The 13661-nt window shown below is 40.7% G+C and overlaps 1 protein-coding gene across 3 annotated transcripts in view; it reads left to right on the forward strand.

Moving 5' to 3' along the window:
- smtnb (smoothelin b) overlaps positions 1-11308 on the forward strand; it is a 153891-nt gene extending 142583 nt beyond the window's left edge. For 2 of the 3 annotated variants that reach the window (XM_055224058.1, XM_055224059.1), the window contains 7 exons: positions 856-1032; positions 4264-4326; positions 5413-5500; positions 6612-6782; positions 7172-7298; positions 7400-7551; positions 11002-11308. In XM_055224058.1, the coding sequence (XP_055080033.1) occupies positions 856-1032; positions 4264-4326; positions 5413-5500; positions 6612-6782; positions 7172-7298; positions 7400-7551; positions 11002-11155 (932 nt within the window). In that variant the 3' untranslated portion in view covers positions 11156-11308. Of the gene's footprint in view, positions 1-855; positions 1033-4263; positions 4327-5412; positions 5501-6611; positions 6783-7171; positions 7299-7399; positions 7552-9090; positions 9277-11001 lie in introns of all 3 variants that reach the window. The other variant, XM_055224060.1, reaches the window with a different exon arrangement.
- The last annotated feature ends 2353 nt before the right edge of the window (positions 11309-13661 follow it).

Raw genomic sequence — 13661 nt, forward strand, 5'->3', positions numbered from 1 at the left:
GAAAATACCAAAGTTTATGTATTATTTCATGTTTTGTTCTTCGTACTATATTAACTGTTATTTAATGTTTTGTTCTTCATATTATATTACATCATATTATAACATTACATCATTTTGGTGTATTTTCATTTTGTTCGAAAAACTAGAGATGCTTCTGTCACTGCAGTGTGTGGTGTGGTGTGCTGCACTGACCCCTCCCACTCATGTTCATGTCTGTGTGCGTGTATGTTTACCAAGTAATGTGAGGACTCAAACCTGATCAGAGTCACTTAGATTCAGTTAGGATGAGGGATAGTGCCAGCCAGGTGATGAGGTTAGCACTTTCAACTCACAGAAAGATGGATAAATAGATAGCTAGGTACTTGGTACTAAGTACTTGGTCTGAAAAGTAGTAGTAGTCGTAGTCGTAGTAGTAACGATACTAAATTTTACACCAGTTTTGATAAAACGCAAGATGAGACTGTTCAGGAAAGGTCAAATTTTATCCAGTTTAGTTTTTTGTTTTTTTTTCAGTATCGATACTTGCTCAAATGATTACCTAGTTTCGATACTAGTTTTAGTATACTTTTGATAACCCAAGAATATTATCCAAAATACACTGAACAAGTCAAGTCTCCCTTAGGTTGACATGATAGCCAGGCTAAGGTTAGGGTCATGCTTCTGAGAAAAAATATGCTTAGAGGTGTTTCCCAGGACCAGGCCCACATGAACCCTACGTGTTTAGAGCCTTAATGTGGAAAGAATGCCAAAGGGGATTCCTGGATGTCTCCTTCCATCCATGCATCTGCGGGGAGGTCTGTTTTTCCACTGCCCCAGCCTCATCTCACACTGCTCTGCTCCTGTGCTCCTCTGTAGACCAAAGGGACAAGGAGAGGGAGAGCCGCCTGCAGGAGCTCCGCCAGCAGAAAGACCAGAAGACTGCATCCAGGGGGGGGGCGGGGACAGGGGAGGTGGTCATCAGGAAGCTGGAGAAGTCCGCCGACGGGAACACACTCAGCCAAGTTACCAAGACGGAGCGATTCGCGCAGTCTGGTAGCTTTTAAAGTCTCTCTATGCTTTTTACCTATAGAAGTAAAGGTACAGTGTGTAACCAGTACTGGTGGAGGGTCAGTCACCTGATCTCCATGGAGATGTTATTGCATTGCCTGGAATGTTTCCCCACTGTGGGACTAATAAAGGCATATCTTATCTTATGTTCCACAGTATGGCATTAAGCATATCCATGTCCACAGTGGATTTTTTTTTCATTTGTACCAAAATGTCTATGTGACACTGTCAAATCATATGTGTATCACCATTTAAGAAAATTACACTGGAGAACAAAGTAAGTAAGTACATCACACTGGGCATGTACCGGTGACGGTGAAAATGGGGGTTGATCGGCAATATGGTGTTTTGAGAATAAGCGATTAAAGATTACTCAAACATGCACAAATCACTCTAAATACAACCCCAAGTGAAAATGAAACCACTACACACGTCAACAAAATTGTTGGTACCCTTCGGTTAATGAAAGAAAAACTCACAATCATCACAGAAATAACTTGAATCTGACAAAAGCAATAATAAATAAAAATTCTATGATATTTATCCAATGAAAGTCAGACATTGCTTTTCAATCATGCTTCAACAGTATTACTTAAAAAAATAAACTGATGAAACAGGCCTGGACAAGGACAAAAATGATGATACCCCTAGAAAAGATTGAAAATATTCAATTCAATTCATTTATTTTTGTAACGCCCAAAATCACAACAACAGTTGTCTCGAAGGGCGTTCATGTTTTGGTTGATGGGGGAAACCAGAGTACCCGGAGGAAACCCATCCAGACACGGGGAGAAACATGAAAAACTCCACACAGAAAGGCCTGGCGACCCAGGGATCGAACCAAACCCTCTTGCTGTGAGGCATGAGTGTTGCCACTCAGCCACCGTGCTGCCTACACACAAAAACAAAACAACAGGAAAAATCAGACAAAACAAGAAAAATCGGCCAGGCGAGGAGGAGGAAGACCAGACGAGGAGGAGGAGAGCCGGGCGAGGAGGAGGGCCAGGCGGGGAGGAGGGGAGGGTCCAGCTGTCATCGGGGCATCTGAAAGAGATACACTCCACAGGGGGAGTGGGACAGGGGACAACATGTGAATAGCATTGCTGATGAGAAAATAGGACAAAGCAGAGGATAGTGCTCAGGTTGCCATACTTCCCCCAGCTAGTTATCTCCTACTGCAGCCTGTCTTATCCCGGGTTTTAATGTCCCTAACTCCCTCACTATGTAACCTGGTCATATGCTATACCGAAGAGGAAGGTTTTAAGCCTGGTCTTAAATACAGAGACTGTGGGGGCCTGTTTAACATCAGCAGGGAGTTGATTCCATAGCACAGGAGCTTGGTAACTGAATGCTCTCCCTCCCACTGTACTTTTGGACACTCTAGGAACCACTAATAGTCCTGCATTCTGAGAGCGGAGTGCTCTGTTTGGCTGGTATGGGACAATAGCATCTTGCAGATAGGATGGGGCCATACCGTTTAGGGCTTTGTATGTCAGGAGGAGGACTTTGAATTTGATTCTAAGCTCGACAGGAAGCCAGTGCAGATATTTTAGTACAGGACTGATGTGGTCTCTTCTTTTAGTTTCTGTTAGGACTCTGGCTGCTGCATTTTGGACCAACTGGAGGCTCCTTATAGTACTTTTGGGGCCAAAGAGACATGTTAATCCAAGGTGTGTCCACTAATTAGCATCACAGGTGTCTACAATCTTCTAATCAGTCTGTGGGCCTATATACACTCAACATGGACCAGAGGAAGCAAAGGAAACCGTTGTCTCAGGAGATAGGAAAGAAATTTATGGACAAGCATGTTAAAGGTAAAGGCTATAAGACCATCTCCAAGCAGCTTGATGTTCCTGTGACTACAGTTGCACATATTATTCAGAAATGTAAGATCCATGGGACTGTAGCCAACCCCCCTGGACGTGGCTGCATGAGAAAAATTGATGATAAATCAAAGAGACAGATAATACGAATGGTAACAAAAGAGCCCAAAAAAACTTCCAAAGAGATTAAAGGTGAACTTCAAGCTCAAGGAACATCAGTGTCAGATTGCACCATCCATCATTGTTTGAGCCAAAGTGGACTTCATGGGAGACGACCAAGGGGGACACCATTGTTGAAAAGAAATCATAAAAATGCCAGATTGGAATTTACCAAACTACATGTTGACAAGCCACAAAGCTTCTGGAAGAATGTCCTATGTACAGATGAGACAAAAATGTAACTTTTTGCCAAGGCATATCAGCTCTATGTTCACAGAAGGAAAAATTAAGCACATCAAGAAAAGAACACTGTGCCTACTGTGAAACATGGAGGAGGCTCTGTTATGTTCTGGGGCTGTTTTGCTGCATCTGGCAATCAATCTGAATCAATCTGTGCAGGGTAGAATGAAATCTCAAGACTATCAAGGGATTCTAGAGAGAAATGTGCTGACCATTGTCAGAAAGCTTGGTCTCAGTGGCAGGTCATGGGTGTTTTTAACTGTGTGTTTGGGTCATTCTGTTGCAAGACCCAAGAATGGCTATGAGGAAAACATTAGACTATTCTAAAGTGGCCTTCTATGAGCCCTGACCTAAATCCTATTGAGCACCTTTGGAAGGAGCTGAAACATGCCGTCTGGAAAAGGCACCCTTTAAACCTAAGACAACTGGAGCAGTTTGCTCATGAGGAGTGGGCCAGAATCAGGAATCATTTGATTGCAGTGATTGCCTCAAAAAGGTTGTGCAACAAAATATTAAGTTAAGGGTACCATAATTTTTTGTCCAGGCCTGTTTCATGAGTTTATTTTTTTAAATAATTCTGTTGAAGCTTGGTTGAAAAGCAATGTCTGACTTTCATTGGTTAAATTTCATTTCATTTTTATTGCTTTGTCAGATTCAAATTATTTCTGTGATCATTGTGAGGTTTTTCTTTCATTAACCAACGGGTACCAACAATTTTGTCCATGTGTGTATAATATGGTTAAAAGCTCTGAAAAGTCCATTTTGCAGAATAGGTCTTTTTTAAGGAATAAAAACATCCATAACATATCTTGCATTTATTCAGTTTGCTATACTGGAAAACATTGCAGGCTCAGCAATAACATCTCCATGGAGATCAGCAGTAAAGATATAGTCCACCTTTACGGTTGTACAATTTGAATTTTTGCAGTGAAAGATAGTACGTTGAATAGTTCTTTAATATCTTAAAAATATTGCCTCTTGTGTTTGTTGACAGATGATGGGAGCAGGTCCAGTTGCAGCACAATGGTTGAGACCAGTTATGTCCAGAAAACAGACAGTAAGTCTCCTCTGTAAGGATTTCCATTATACTATCCTCAGCATCTGCCCACACTGCTCAGGACTCTGTTTAATATTCTGGAGTAAGGCCATTTCTGTACTTGGCTATGTGAGGGAGTTTTCATAGTTCTGTGTTGTGAGGTATTTATCCCTGTTGCCCTGGTCTAAACGCATGTCGCACTGTGTATTATACTCATACATTACACTGACACAGGTTACAGGAACAGCCTACGCTCTTATAGTTTAAAGAAGGTAGTATAATCACAACTAAACCTGTATATAGAGGACATGTATCCGTTTTTGGCTGCACTAGCACTGATTCATGATTGGCTGCGGGTGCTGGTGTTTAGGTAGTTTGAATTCAGATCAGAGAGAGTCCTTTTAAGTGTAAACCAACTGGATTTCAGCATTGAAACTGGCAACCCAAATGAGACTTGCGTGAAGCTTAGTCTGCTTTCTGATTGGATAATCGTATAAGAACCAAAACACCACAATTACAACTTTGCCATCATATCCAATGTTTTTGTAATCAAGGACACATCAGCATTACTTTTGTTTACCTAGTATCTTATGTTATTTATGGAAGAAACAAATTGGATTAGTATTTAGATTTTGCTGTTACAAACCAGCTCTGTTAGGATGAAGGGAAGTAACATAAACAAGATGTCAAATGGTCAAATGAAGTGGCTATAACTTATTAATAAAACAAAATGATAAAAGGAGGCGCTTAAGAAGTATTATGTATTAAAATAAAACATCGTTACCTGAATTTGGCAGTCATTGAAATTAAGTAATGGTGACCTCTAGTGCCTTGTTTGGACTACTACACATAGATCACAAGAATACAGTATATATTCACTATATTGTAAATTTAGAAAACGGTTTATTGGGATTATCCTGCTTTAGTGTTATTGTGTGAGTGGTATAAAGCAATTTCAATATATATTTTGTTATTTTCTGGAGCAATATATCACTCTTCAAAATTTGTTGATGTGACAGGGCTTTACCTGATCTCATTTTAATTGAAGTCCACCAAATACTAGCATTCCCTTGGTCTATGTGCTTATTTATTGTGCATGTCTTATAGGAGGAACTGTCCAGTCGAAATCCTACAGCTATTCTTCCTCCTCATCCTCCTCTACCTCTATGTCCTCCAACACTAAGAAAGTGGGCAGGTTGGTGCACACTCATGTTTATTATGCAGAAACCACAGTCCATCCATCTTTATCTGTATGGCACAATTTATCAATACAAAGTTCCCAAGTTAAACAGAATACAGTAGCCTAAAATATGCTAAATAATTATATACATTTATAAACTAATATATATATATATATATATATATATATATATATATATATATATATATATATATATATATATATATATATATATATATATATATATATATATATATATATATATATATATATATATAAAGGTATATCAAATTGTAAAAATATGTGCCTGAATTAATAAAAAAAACAACAACAACATGCATTTAATAAATTAATTAGGGCCTGTACCTGTATCTTGCCACATATTTGAGCATTTGTCTTACCCCAGTACCGATCTATTGTATAAGTAGATCTTCTCAGATGTGTAAGGTTTGCCTCTAGTTGTTTAATAGGTGTTTTGTTGTCGGATAATCAGGAAGTGCTTGTTATAATGCTAGTTGTCGTTAGCATAGCCGTGCAAACAGCAAAACGGCAAACTCTGCATTGGTCTCTGAAAGTTGTGAAAAACGCTTCTAAACTCATTGTGCTGAGTAACTAGGATGAGGAATAACTTTGAACCATTGTAAACGATTTAAAATGGACTAGTCCTATTTTCCATGTTTTAAGACAGCAAAATTCAGCACCTTTTAATAATTATATACATTTGATAGATACATTAAAAAAAAAAGTCCAACAACCATGTTTATGTATTGACTGTTGTCACGATGCCAAAATTTCAAACTTGATTTCAATACTAAGGAATAGACTCACTACAGTTCTTAAAACAATAGAATGTAATGTATTACCATGTGGTCTTTATCTGTCTAATTCCTCAGATGTCCAGGTAGGTTCCATAATGGTCCATGGGTGTATACTTACTATGGAACTTATACTTCAATCTAAAGCTATTCAGGAAAGGTTAATTTCTGTACTGTGAATGTGACTTTGTTTTTTATATATATATATATATATATATATATATATATATATATATATATATACTTGTTCAAATGAGTGTCTAGCTTCGATACTAGGTTTTGTATCGATTAGTGTCTGATTTTCGTCTTAGTGTGTTTGACCGCGAGGATGACAGTCTATCCCGGGGTGGAAGTCTCGCTGCGATGGAGAGGAGGCAGGCGGAGAGGAGGAAGGAGCTGATGAGGGCTCAGACCATGCCCAAGTCCTCTATGCAGGCGCGTAAGGCTATGATGGAGAGGCTGGACAAGGACGCTGCAGCTGGGTGAGCACTCGAAATATTGATACTTTGCAGTGACATCACACTGGGGGTGTTCTACATGTATGTTTATGGTGGCATTTTCTTCAGTTACACATTGGCAAACACTACCAAAAAGTTTTTAGATCGTCTGAAAAAATACAAAATGGATTTAAACACATTATGTTAGATTTTCAACAAAAAGGTATGAGTGACTGAAACTGTTGGCTAATACTACTTAGCTTGTGACTATAATGTTATTTAAGAGGGACTTGTTCAGTCAAGTGTCATGACTGAACAATGGCAGCGCATTCTGCCATTTAGCCTCACACACAATCTGACTACATTTTAAATACAGTGTTTTCATGTAATGAGCTTTGGGTTTCATGTTTAACCCTGCTTGTCTCTGTGCACAGCTCTGGAGGTCCAGCTGTAGTGAAGATCAACAGGGTCCAACGCTCCACCAGCTTCGGAGTCCCAAACGCCAACTCCATCAAACAGATGCTTCTGGACTGGTGCCGGGCCAAGACTCGCTCCTACGAGGTGAAACAGCCATGCGGCCTGTGGGACAGACTCTGCTTGTGCTACTACTGGTACCAGACTCTAACACCTGAGAGCTCATGTTGTACTTGTTCTCCTCGTAGCATGTGGACATCCACAACTTTTCGTCCAGCTGGAGCAACGGTATGGCTTTCTGCGCTCTGGTTCACCACTTCTTCCCAGAGGCGTTCGACTACAGCTCCCTCAACCCCTCGGAACGCAGACACAATTTCGACTTGGCCTTCTCCACGGCAGAGTGAGTGACCAGTATGCACACACACTCCCTCTGAGCACAGACATAACTTTGACTTGACCTTCAGCACGGCCAAGTTGGTAACCGCTACATATCCACACACACGTACACATACACACTTCTGAACATTTGAAGAGGCCATCCGGGCAGTGGACTTCAATACAAAGACAGCCCTATGCACCAAGGCAGCACAGACAGCAGGCAGTGCTCTGGACAGCCCCCCCCTCCCCCCATTCTCCTGTGTGTCCCCCACGCTCTAGTTGGACTGGGCACAGAGCTGGTGTCATGTACTGTACTGCACTGCCATAGAGAACACTGTCACATTATGCATACAGTCAGTCACTATTGTTCAGTGTCAATGTTCACTATAGTTCACTGTGTCACCTGAGCACTGTATTTATGTAATATGGGGCTCCAATGCATTACAAGCAGTCATAGAGTTTAGTTTGAGATCAGACATTAGAATGATAAAATGATATAAGTTCTTTTACCATCACTTGGTTTGAACAAAGTCTTGCTGTGTTTACTAAACTCTTAAAGGGACAATATTTAAGATTTTAATTATAAATTGTTTCAATGTTTCAAATCAGATATCTTTTTTTTGTTTTCTGGTTACAATTGTAATACAGATTTATTCTTAATTAAAAAAACATTGGACACAATAGCCAAGTTGTTTGTTAATTGACCAGTGCTAGTGCAGCCTCTGCAGCTCACTGAGTGAATTCTGGAAGTTCAGAGCTTTCACATGAGGTATGGCCTATTGGCTGCATACAGTTCTTTTAAGTTTGTAACATGAAAGTTCTATGACTGGTCAGAGCATAGTATCCATAGGGTCTATAGGAGAGGTCCTTGTCAATTGCATGGAGCCCAGGTTTACTGTTTATTGTCTGTGTATTTGTAAGAAATCTCAGGGCCTGTGGGTGTTGTGGTTCTGCTGTGGAGCCTCAGACACCCTTGGGTGCTGTGGTTCTGCTGTGGATTTTCAGACAACTTTGGATGCTGTGGTTCTATGTCACTGCTGTAGATGAAGCATGCCACAATGTAATGTGTTTGTGTCACTCACTCTGCTGCCTGTGCACTGCTTTCTCTATGTCCACCCCTCGCTCTCTGTCAAACTCTCTCTCTCTCAAACCCTCTCTCTCGCTCTCTCTCTCAAACCCTCTCTCTCTTGCTCTCGCTCTCAAACCCTCTCTTTCGCTCCCTCTCAAACCCTCTCTCTCGCTCTTTCAAACCCTCTCTCTCGCTCTCTCTCTCAAACCCTCTCTCTCGCTCTCTCTCTCAAACCCTCTCTCTCGCTCTCTCTCAAACCCTCTCTCTCACTCTTTCTCCCTCTCAAACCCTCTCTCTCGCTCTTTCTCCCTCTCTTGTTTTCCCTCTCTGTCCACCCCGTTCTCCATCCCCCTTCTCTTCGTCCTTCTCTGTCCCTCTGTCTCTGCCCTCCTCTTTGTCTCTCGCTATCTGTTCATCTCCTCGCCTTTCTCTCTACCCACCTGTCTTCCTCTTTCTGTCTCCCTCTGTGCTCTGCATGCCCGCTCCCCTCAGGAGAATGGTGGACTGTCCTCAGCTATTGGATGTGGACGATATGGTGAAGATGCGTGAGCCCGACTGGAAGTGCGTGTACACATACCTGCAGGAGTTCTACAGGGGGCTGGTGACCAAAGGGCTGGTCAAAACCCGGGGCAACAGCTAAACCGCCAAGCCTGCCCACAACCACCCCCCAAAAACATGGTGAGAAAGGGTATCTGAGGCAACCAGGCCCCCCACACATGTAGAGCCAGGTTTCAGGTCTTAAAGGTTGATCCCCATAGACCATTTTAGAGTTAGTTGATTGTGTTGTCATTGTTAAATGGCCCATATTACGCAGATTTGACTCTTGTGAGCTTTAAACCATGTCGGAATGTTGTTTCCTCATCAAAGACATGAACATGTGTGAATAAAAGAAAAACACAACATTGTGTAAGTAATCCTGTTTTATTAGGCTGTCTGCATCTCCAAAGCTCAAAATGCTCCGTTCCACCTGATGACGTCATGAAGCGGTAGTTTTCAAGTTAACAGATATCTTTCACCTTGAGTTCAGTAGAGATTGGCAGTTCCAGGGCTGAAATTATTCAAATGATTCTATTGAAGGTGTATGGAGTTTGTATTACCACATGACATCACAAGGTGGAACACCGCGTTTTCAGTACGAGAGAAGAACACAGCCTAAGTATGCAGGATGTATGTGTATAAACATGTATGAATAAAACAAAACACAACTTTGGGTATGTTTGAGGAACAAATGACATAACATAGATCTGAAAGTAGCTTAATGCAGGCCCTTTAAAGTGCATATGACAGGTTTTCATGTTTTTCCAATTATGACTTGGTTTGGTGGGATACTACCTGTGATAAATATTGATTATTACGTCAAGTTGAAATGTTTAGAAAAAAAGTAGCCTACAAAAATGCAAGAAGTAGTGGAGAGTTCTACAGCAGAATTGCTCTACCTGTCCCTCTTCCTCTTCTATCTAAAATACAGGGATAGTTTATGCACAACAAAGGCATTTTCTGGCAGTTTAAACGTTCCTTTCACAAAATAAAGATTTATATTTATTAGTCTAATCTTAACTCTTGTGCAATTTAGATAAGTTATGGCCCTTCTTAACATCGTTGCTAGGTAGCAGCTGTGGAATTACCTTTACGCATGCCACATCTGCTGCCTGTGTCTATCAGGCTATATTTAAAATTTAGTTGTACTTCCTGGTTAAAGTCAACTGTTTTAGAGACATGAGTATTCTAAGCTATATGCACTTTAACATGCACATTTAGTGGTCATTGTCTGTGTGTCTAACTGTCTAAAGGTTGGGCAGAATTAACACATGTGCATTCATTTTTATTAGGCAAATTGTCTGAATTGGAGGGGTGTAATGTTCATCAAAACCTGTATCTCAATTTGTGTAAGGGATTTTCACAATAATCACAATAATTAGAAATGTGCTCAAAAATTGATTTAAATTTAGCCTATGAGAAACCTATACAAAGCCTATACAAACTTTAATGGTCCTGTTTAAACGTTACCGAAAAAGGTGAGATTGACTAACTGAAAAACTGTTGGCTAATGCTTGCTAGCGTGTAGCTTTAATGTTATTTTAGAGGGACTTGTTTAACAGCACAAACCAGCCAAATCAATTCTTTATGATCAGATTATGTTGAAATTAATCTGAGTTTTAAATCTAACAAAGCATCAGACAGGGCATGCCTGCAGTTAGCTTTACACCCCGAGAGAATGTTGATGACATCAGCTGCAAAGTAATTGCTCCAAAATGGCTAACTATTAAATGTATTACTACCTACCAGCATTGAAGTACATAATTAAGCATTATTACTGCAGTATATGGTAAATACTGTAGTACATGGTGAGTCCTACATATTGAGAAGTACCTCACTGACCTGTGTCTGTCTATGTGTGTATAGGACATATGCTAAGTGCATGCCTCTGCTGGAGGTGGAGGACATGATGATCATGGGGAACAAGCCAGACTCTAAGTGTGTCTTCACCTATGTCCAGTCTCTGGTCAACCACCTGCGCCGTGTGGAGATGTCCCGGGGGCTGCCCTCTGACCTTTGACCCCTCACTCCTCACCTCTGTGCCGGGCACACTCCAGGATCCAAAGTTTAAATTACACTAAAGCTTTGAGTGCTTTAACATATTCATTTTGCAGTGTGACAAATATATAAAAAGTCCCAATGACTTGAATTCACTATATTTAATAATAATAACATTTATTACAATGCGCTTTACAAGTTTGTTTCTCAGAAGCACCTCAGAATGCTGCTATTGATACTTTGCAGTGACATCATACTGGGGGTGTTCTACATGTAAATCTATGATGTAATGTTCAGTAGTTACTATGGTGATGCAATGCACACATTAGCACATTAACAATTTAAAAAAAGGTTTTAAAAATGTTTGAAAACTGAAGAGTAAATACAAAATGTATGTATACAGTACATTTTCAGCAGCCTGTGATCAATACAAGTGTCCATGGTTCCGTTTAGGTGATTTTCAGCAAAAAGGTGAGAGTAATTTATTAAAAACTTGCTAATGATAGCTAGCTTGTGACTGTAACTTTATGTGAGAGAGACTTGTTTAAAAGTACAAATCAGCTCACTTGTTGTAGTTCCAACTAAACCAGCTCTATGTGGTTAATCTGAGATTAAATTTAACACAATCTAAAGTCTGACTTGAGTAACAGAACTTCAGACTGAGCAGTACCTAGTTAGCTACACACCCCCAGGGAATGTTGATGACATCAGCTGCAAAATGACTCCCCCTTTAAACAAGTCATATAAGTAAGTAATAATTCAATCTGAACTATAATTCAGGAATATAGAGGTTATGCAAATGACATCACAACATGGAAACATTACATAAGTATCAATGGCAGTAATGACATTTTCTTCTGTAAAAGCTTAAAACACACCTAAAATGTGAAAGAGTTGCTACAGTCTATAACTCTGCTAAATATTTAGTTTGTACTTGACTCTAAAACATCACTGCAGGACTGCCAACTCTCACACATTTGAGCCTCTTTGCACGCTCTTGCGTCACACTCCTGATATCTCACTCTGGTAAAAATTGAAAAAATCAGATGAAAATAGGCACAGTAATGGGAGGATAATTCAATTTCAATTCATTTTATTTTTGTAACTCCCAAAATCACAACAACAGTTGTCTCGAAGGGCGTTAATGTTTTGGTTGATCGGGAGTACCCGGAGGAAACCCATCCAGACAAGGAGAGAAACATGCAAAACTCCACACAGAAAGGCCTGGGTGACCCGGGGATCGAACCAAACCTTCTTGCTGTGAGGCATGAGTGTTGCCACTCAGCCACCGTGCTGCCTACACACAAAACAACAGGAAAAATCAGACAAAACAAGAAAAATCGGCCAGGGGAGGAGGAGGGAGGGAGGCGGAGGAGGGCCAGGCGAGGAGGAGGGAGGGAGGCGGAGGAGGGCCAGGCGAGGAGGAGGAAGACCAGGCGAGGAGGAGGAGAGCCGGGCGAGGAGAAGGAGACCCGGGGAGGAGGAGGAGAGCCGGGCGAGGAGGAGGAGAGGGAGGCGGGTGGAGGAGGGCCAGGCAGGGAGGAGGAGAGGGTCCAGCTGTCATCGGGGCATCTGAAAGAGTTACACTCCACCGAGGGAGTGGGACAGGGGACAACATGTGAATAGCATTGCTAATAGTCTATCATATGCATGAAGCGCAGTTTTATTCACTTATTTCTTTTTATTCTAAAAGTCCAACCACTCACCCACTTCAGTGGCATGAACATTGCACGCCTATCACATGTAGGCTTGGCTTTATATAATGAATCTGGTCTGTAAACCATCCACATGTGTGTGTATACATACATATGTATGTACGTACGTAGGTATATATATATAAAGTAAAAGTAGGTCAAATAACACAATACATTTTTAAATGGATACAATTAAACCTATAAACCTAAAGTGAGTGCAAATGTCAAGTTCATTTTACAGTGGAGGGTCCTGCCCTGAAAAGTTTGGGACCTGTGGTTTAACTAAGAGTAATTTTGTTGTGCTGCAACTTTGGTTTACCCTATTTGGATATTTAGGCAATGTTAATTTATCGACAGTATTGAGCAGTATATCAAATAAAATGTAGGCACAATTTTTGCAGTAAACTGTGATTACATTTTTGTCATTGGGGTTGACAAAGTCACAATTTGATGATCCAGATTGTACTTAATAATAATTGTAATAAAATTAAGGGGAGGGGGGCCAGGTGCCATGAACCTCTTCTGGGAGGACACTTTAGTCAGCTTGGCAACTTGTTAAATTGCATTCAAGTTTACGAAATACTGTCTAGAATACTGTCTGTAAAGGTTACATTTATCTCTGTTAGCTATAATATAGGCATATTTTGCTGGGGACGTTGGAGAACATGGTGCCAAATAATAGCTATATCTCCTGTGTGATCCCCCATGAAAAAAGGGTGCAGATCTACTAACAGGAACCATATAGACCCTACCGGGAATGGGCCCCAGTGAAATCTCACTCAAGCTTTAGTAAAAAGGTAGCAGCCCTGTCACTGATATAGACTTTGGGATCAG

Source organism: Periophthalmus magnuspinnatus, chromosome 9 (genome assembly GCF_009829125.3).
Source record: "Periophthalmus magnuspinnatus isolate fPerMag1 chromosome 9, fPerMag1.2.pri, whole genome shotgun sequence".
Classification (NCBI taxonomy): Eukaryota; Metazoa; Chordata; class Actinopteri; order Gobiiformes; family Gobiidae; genus Periophthalmus; species Periophthalmus magnuspinnatus.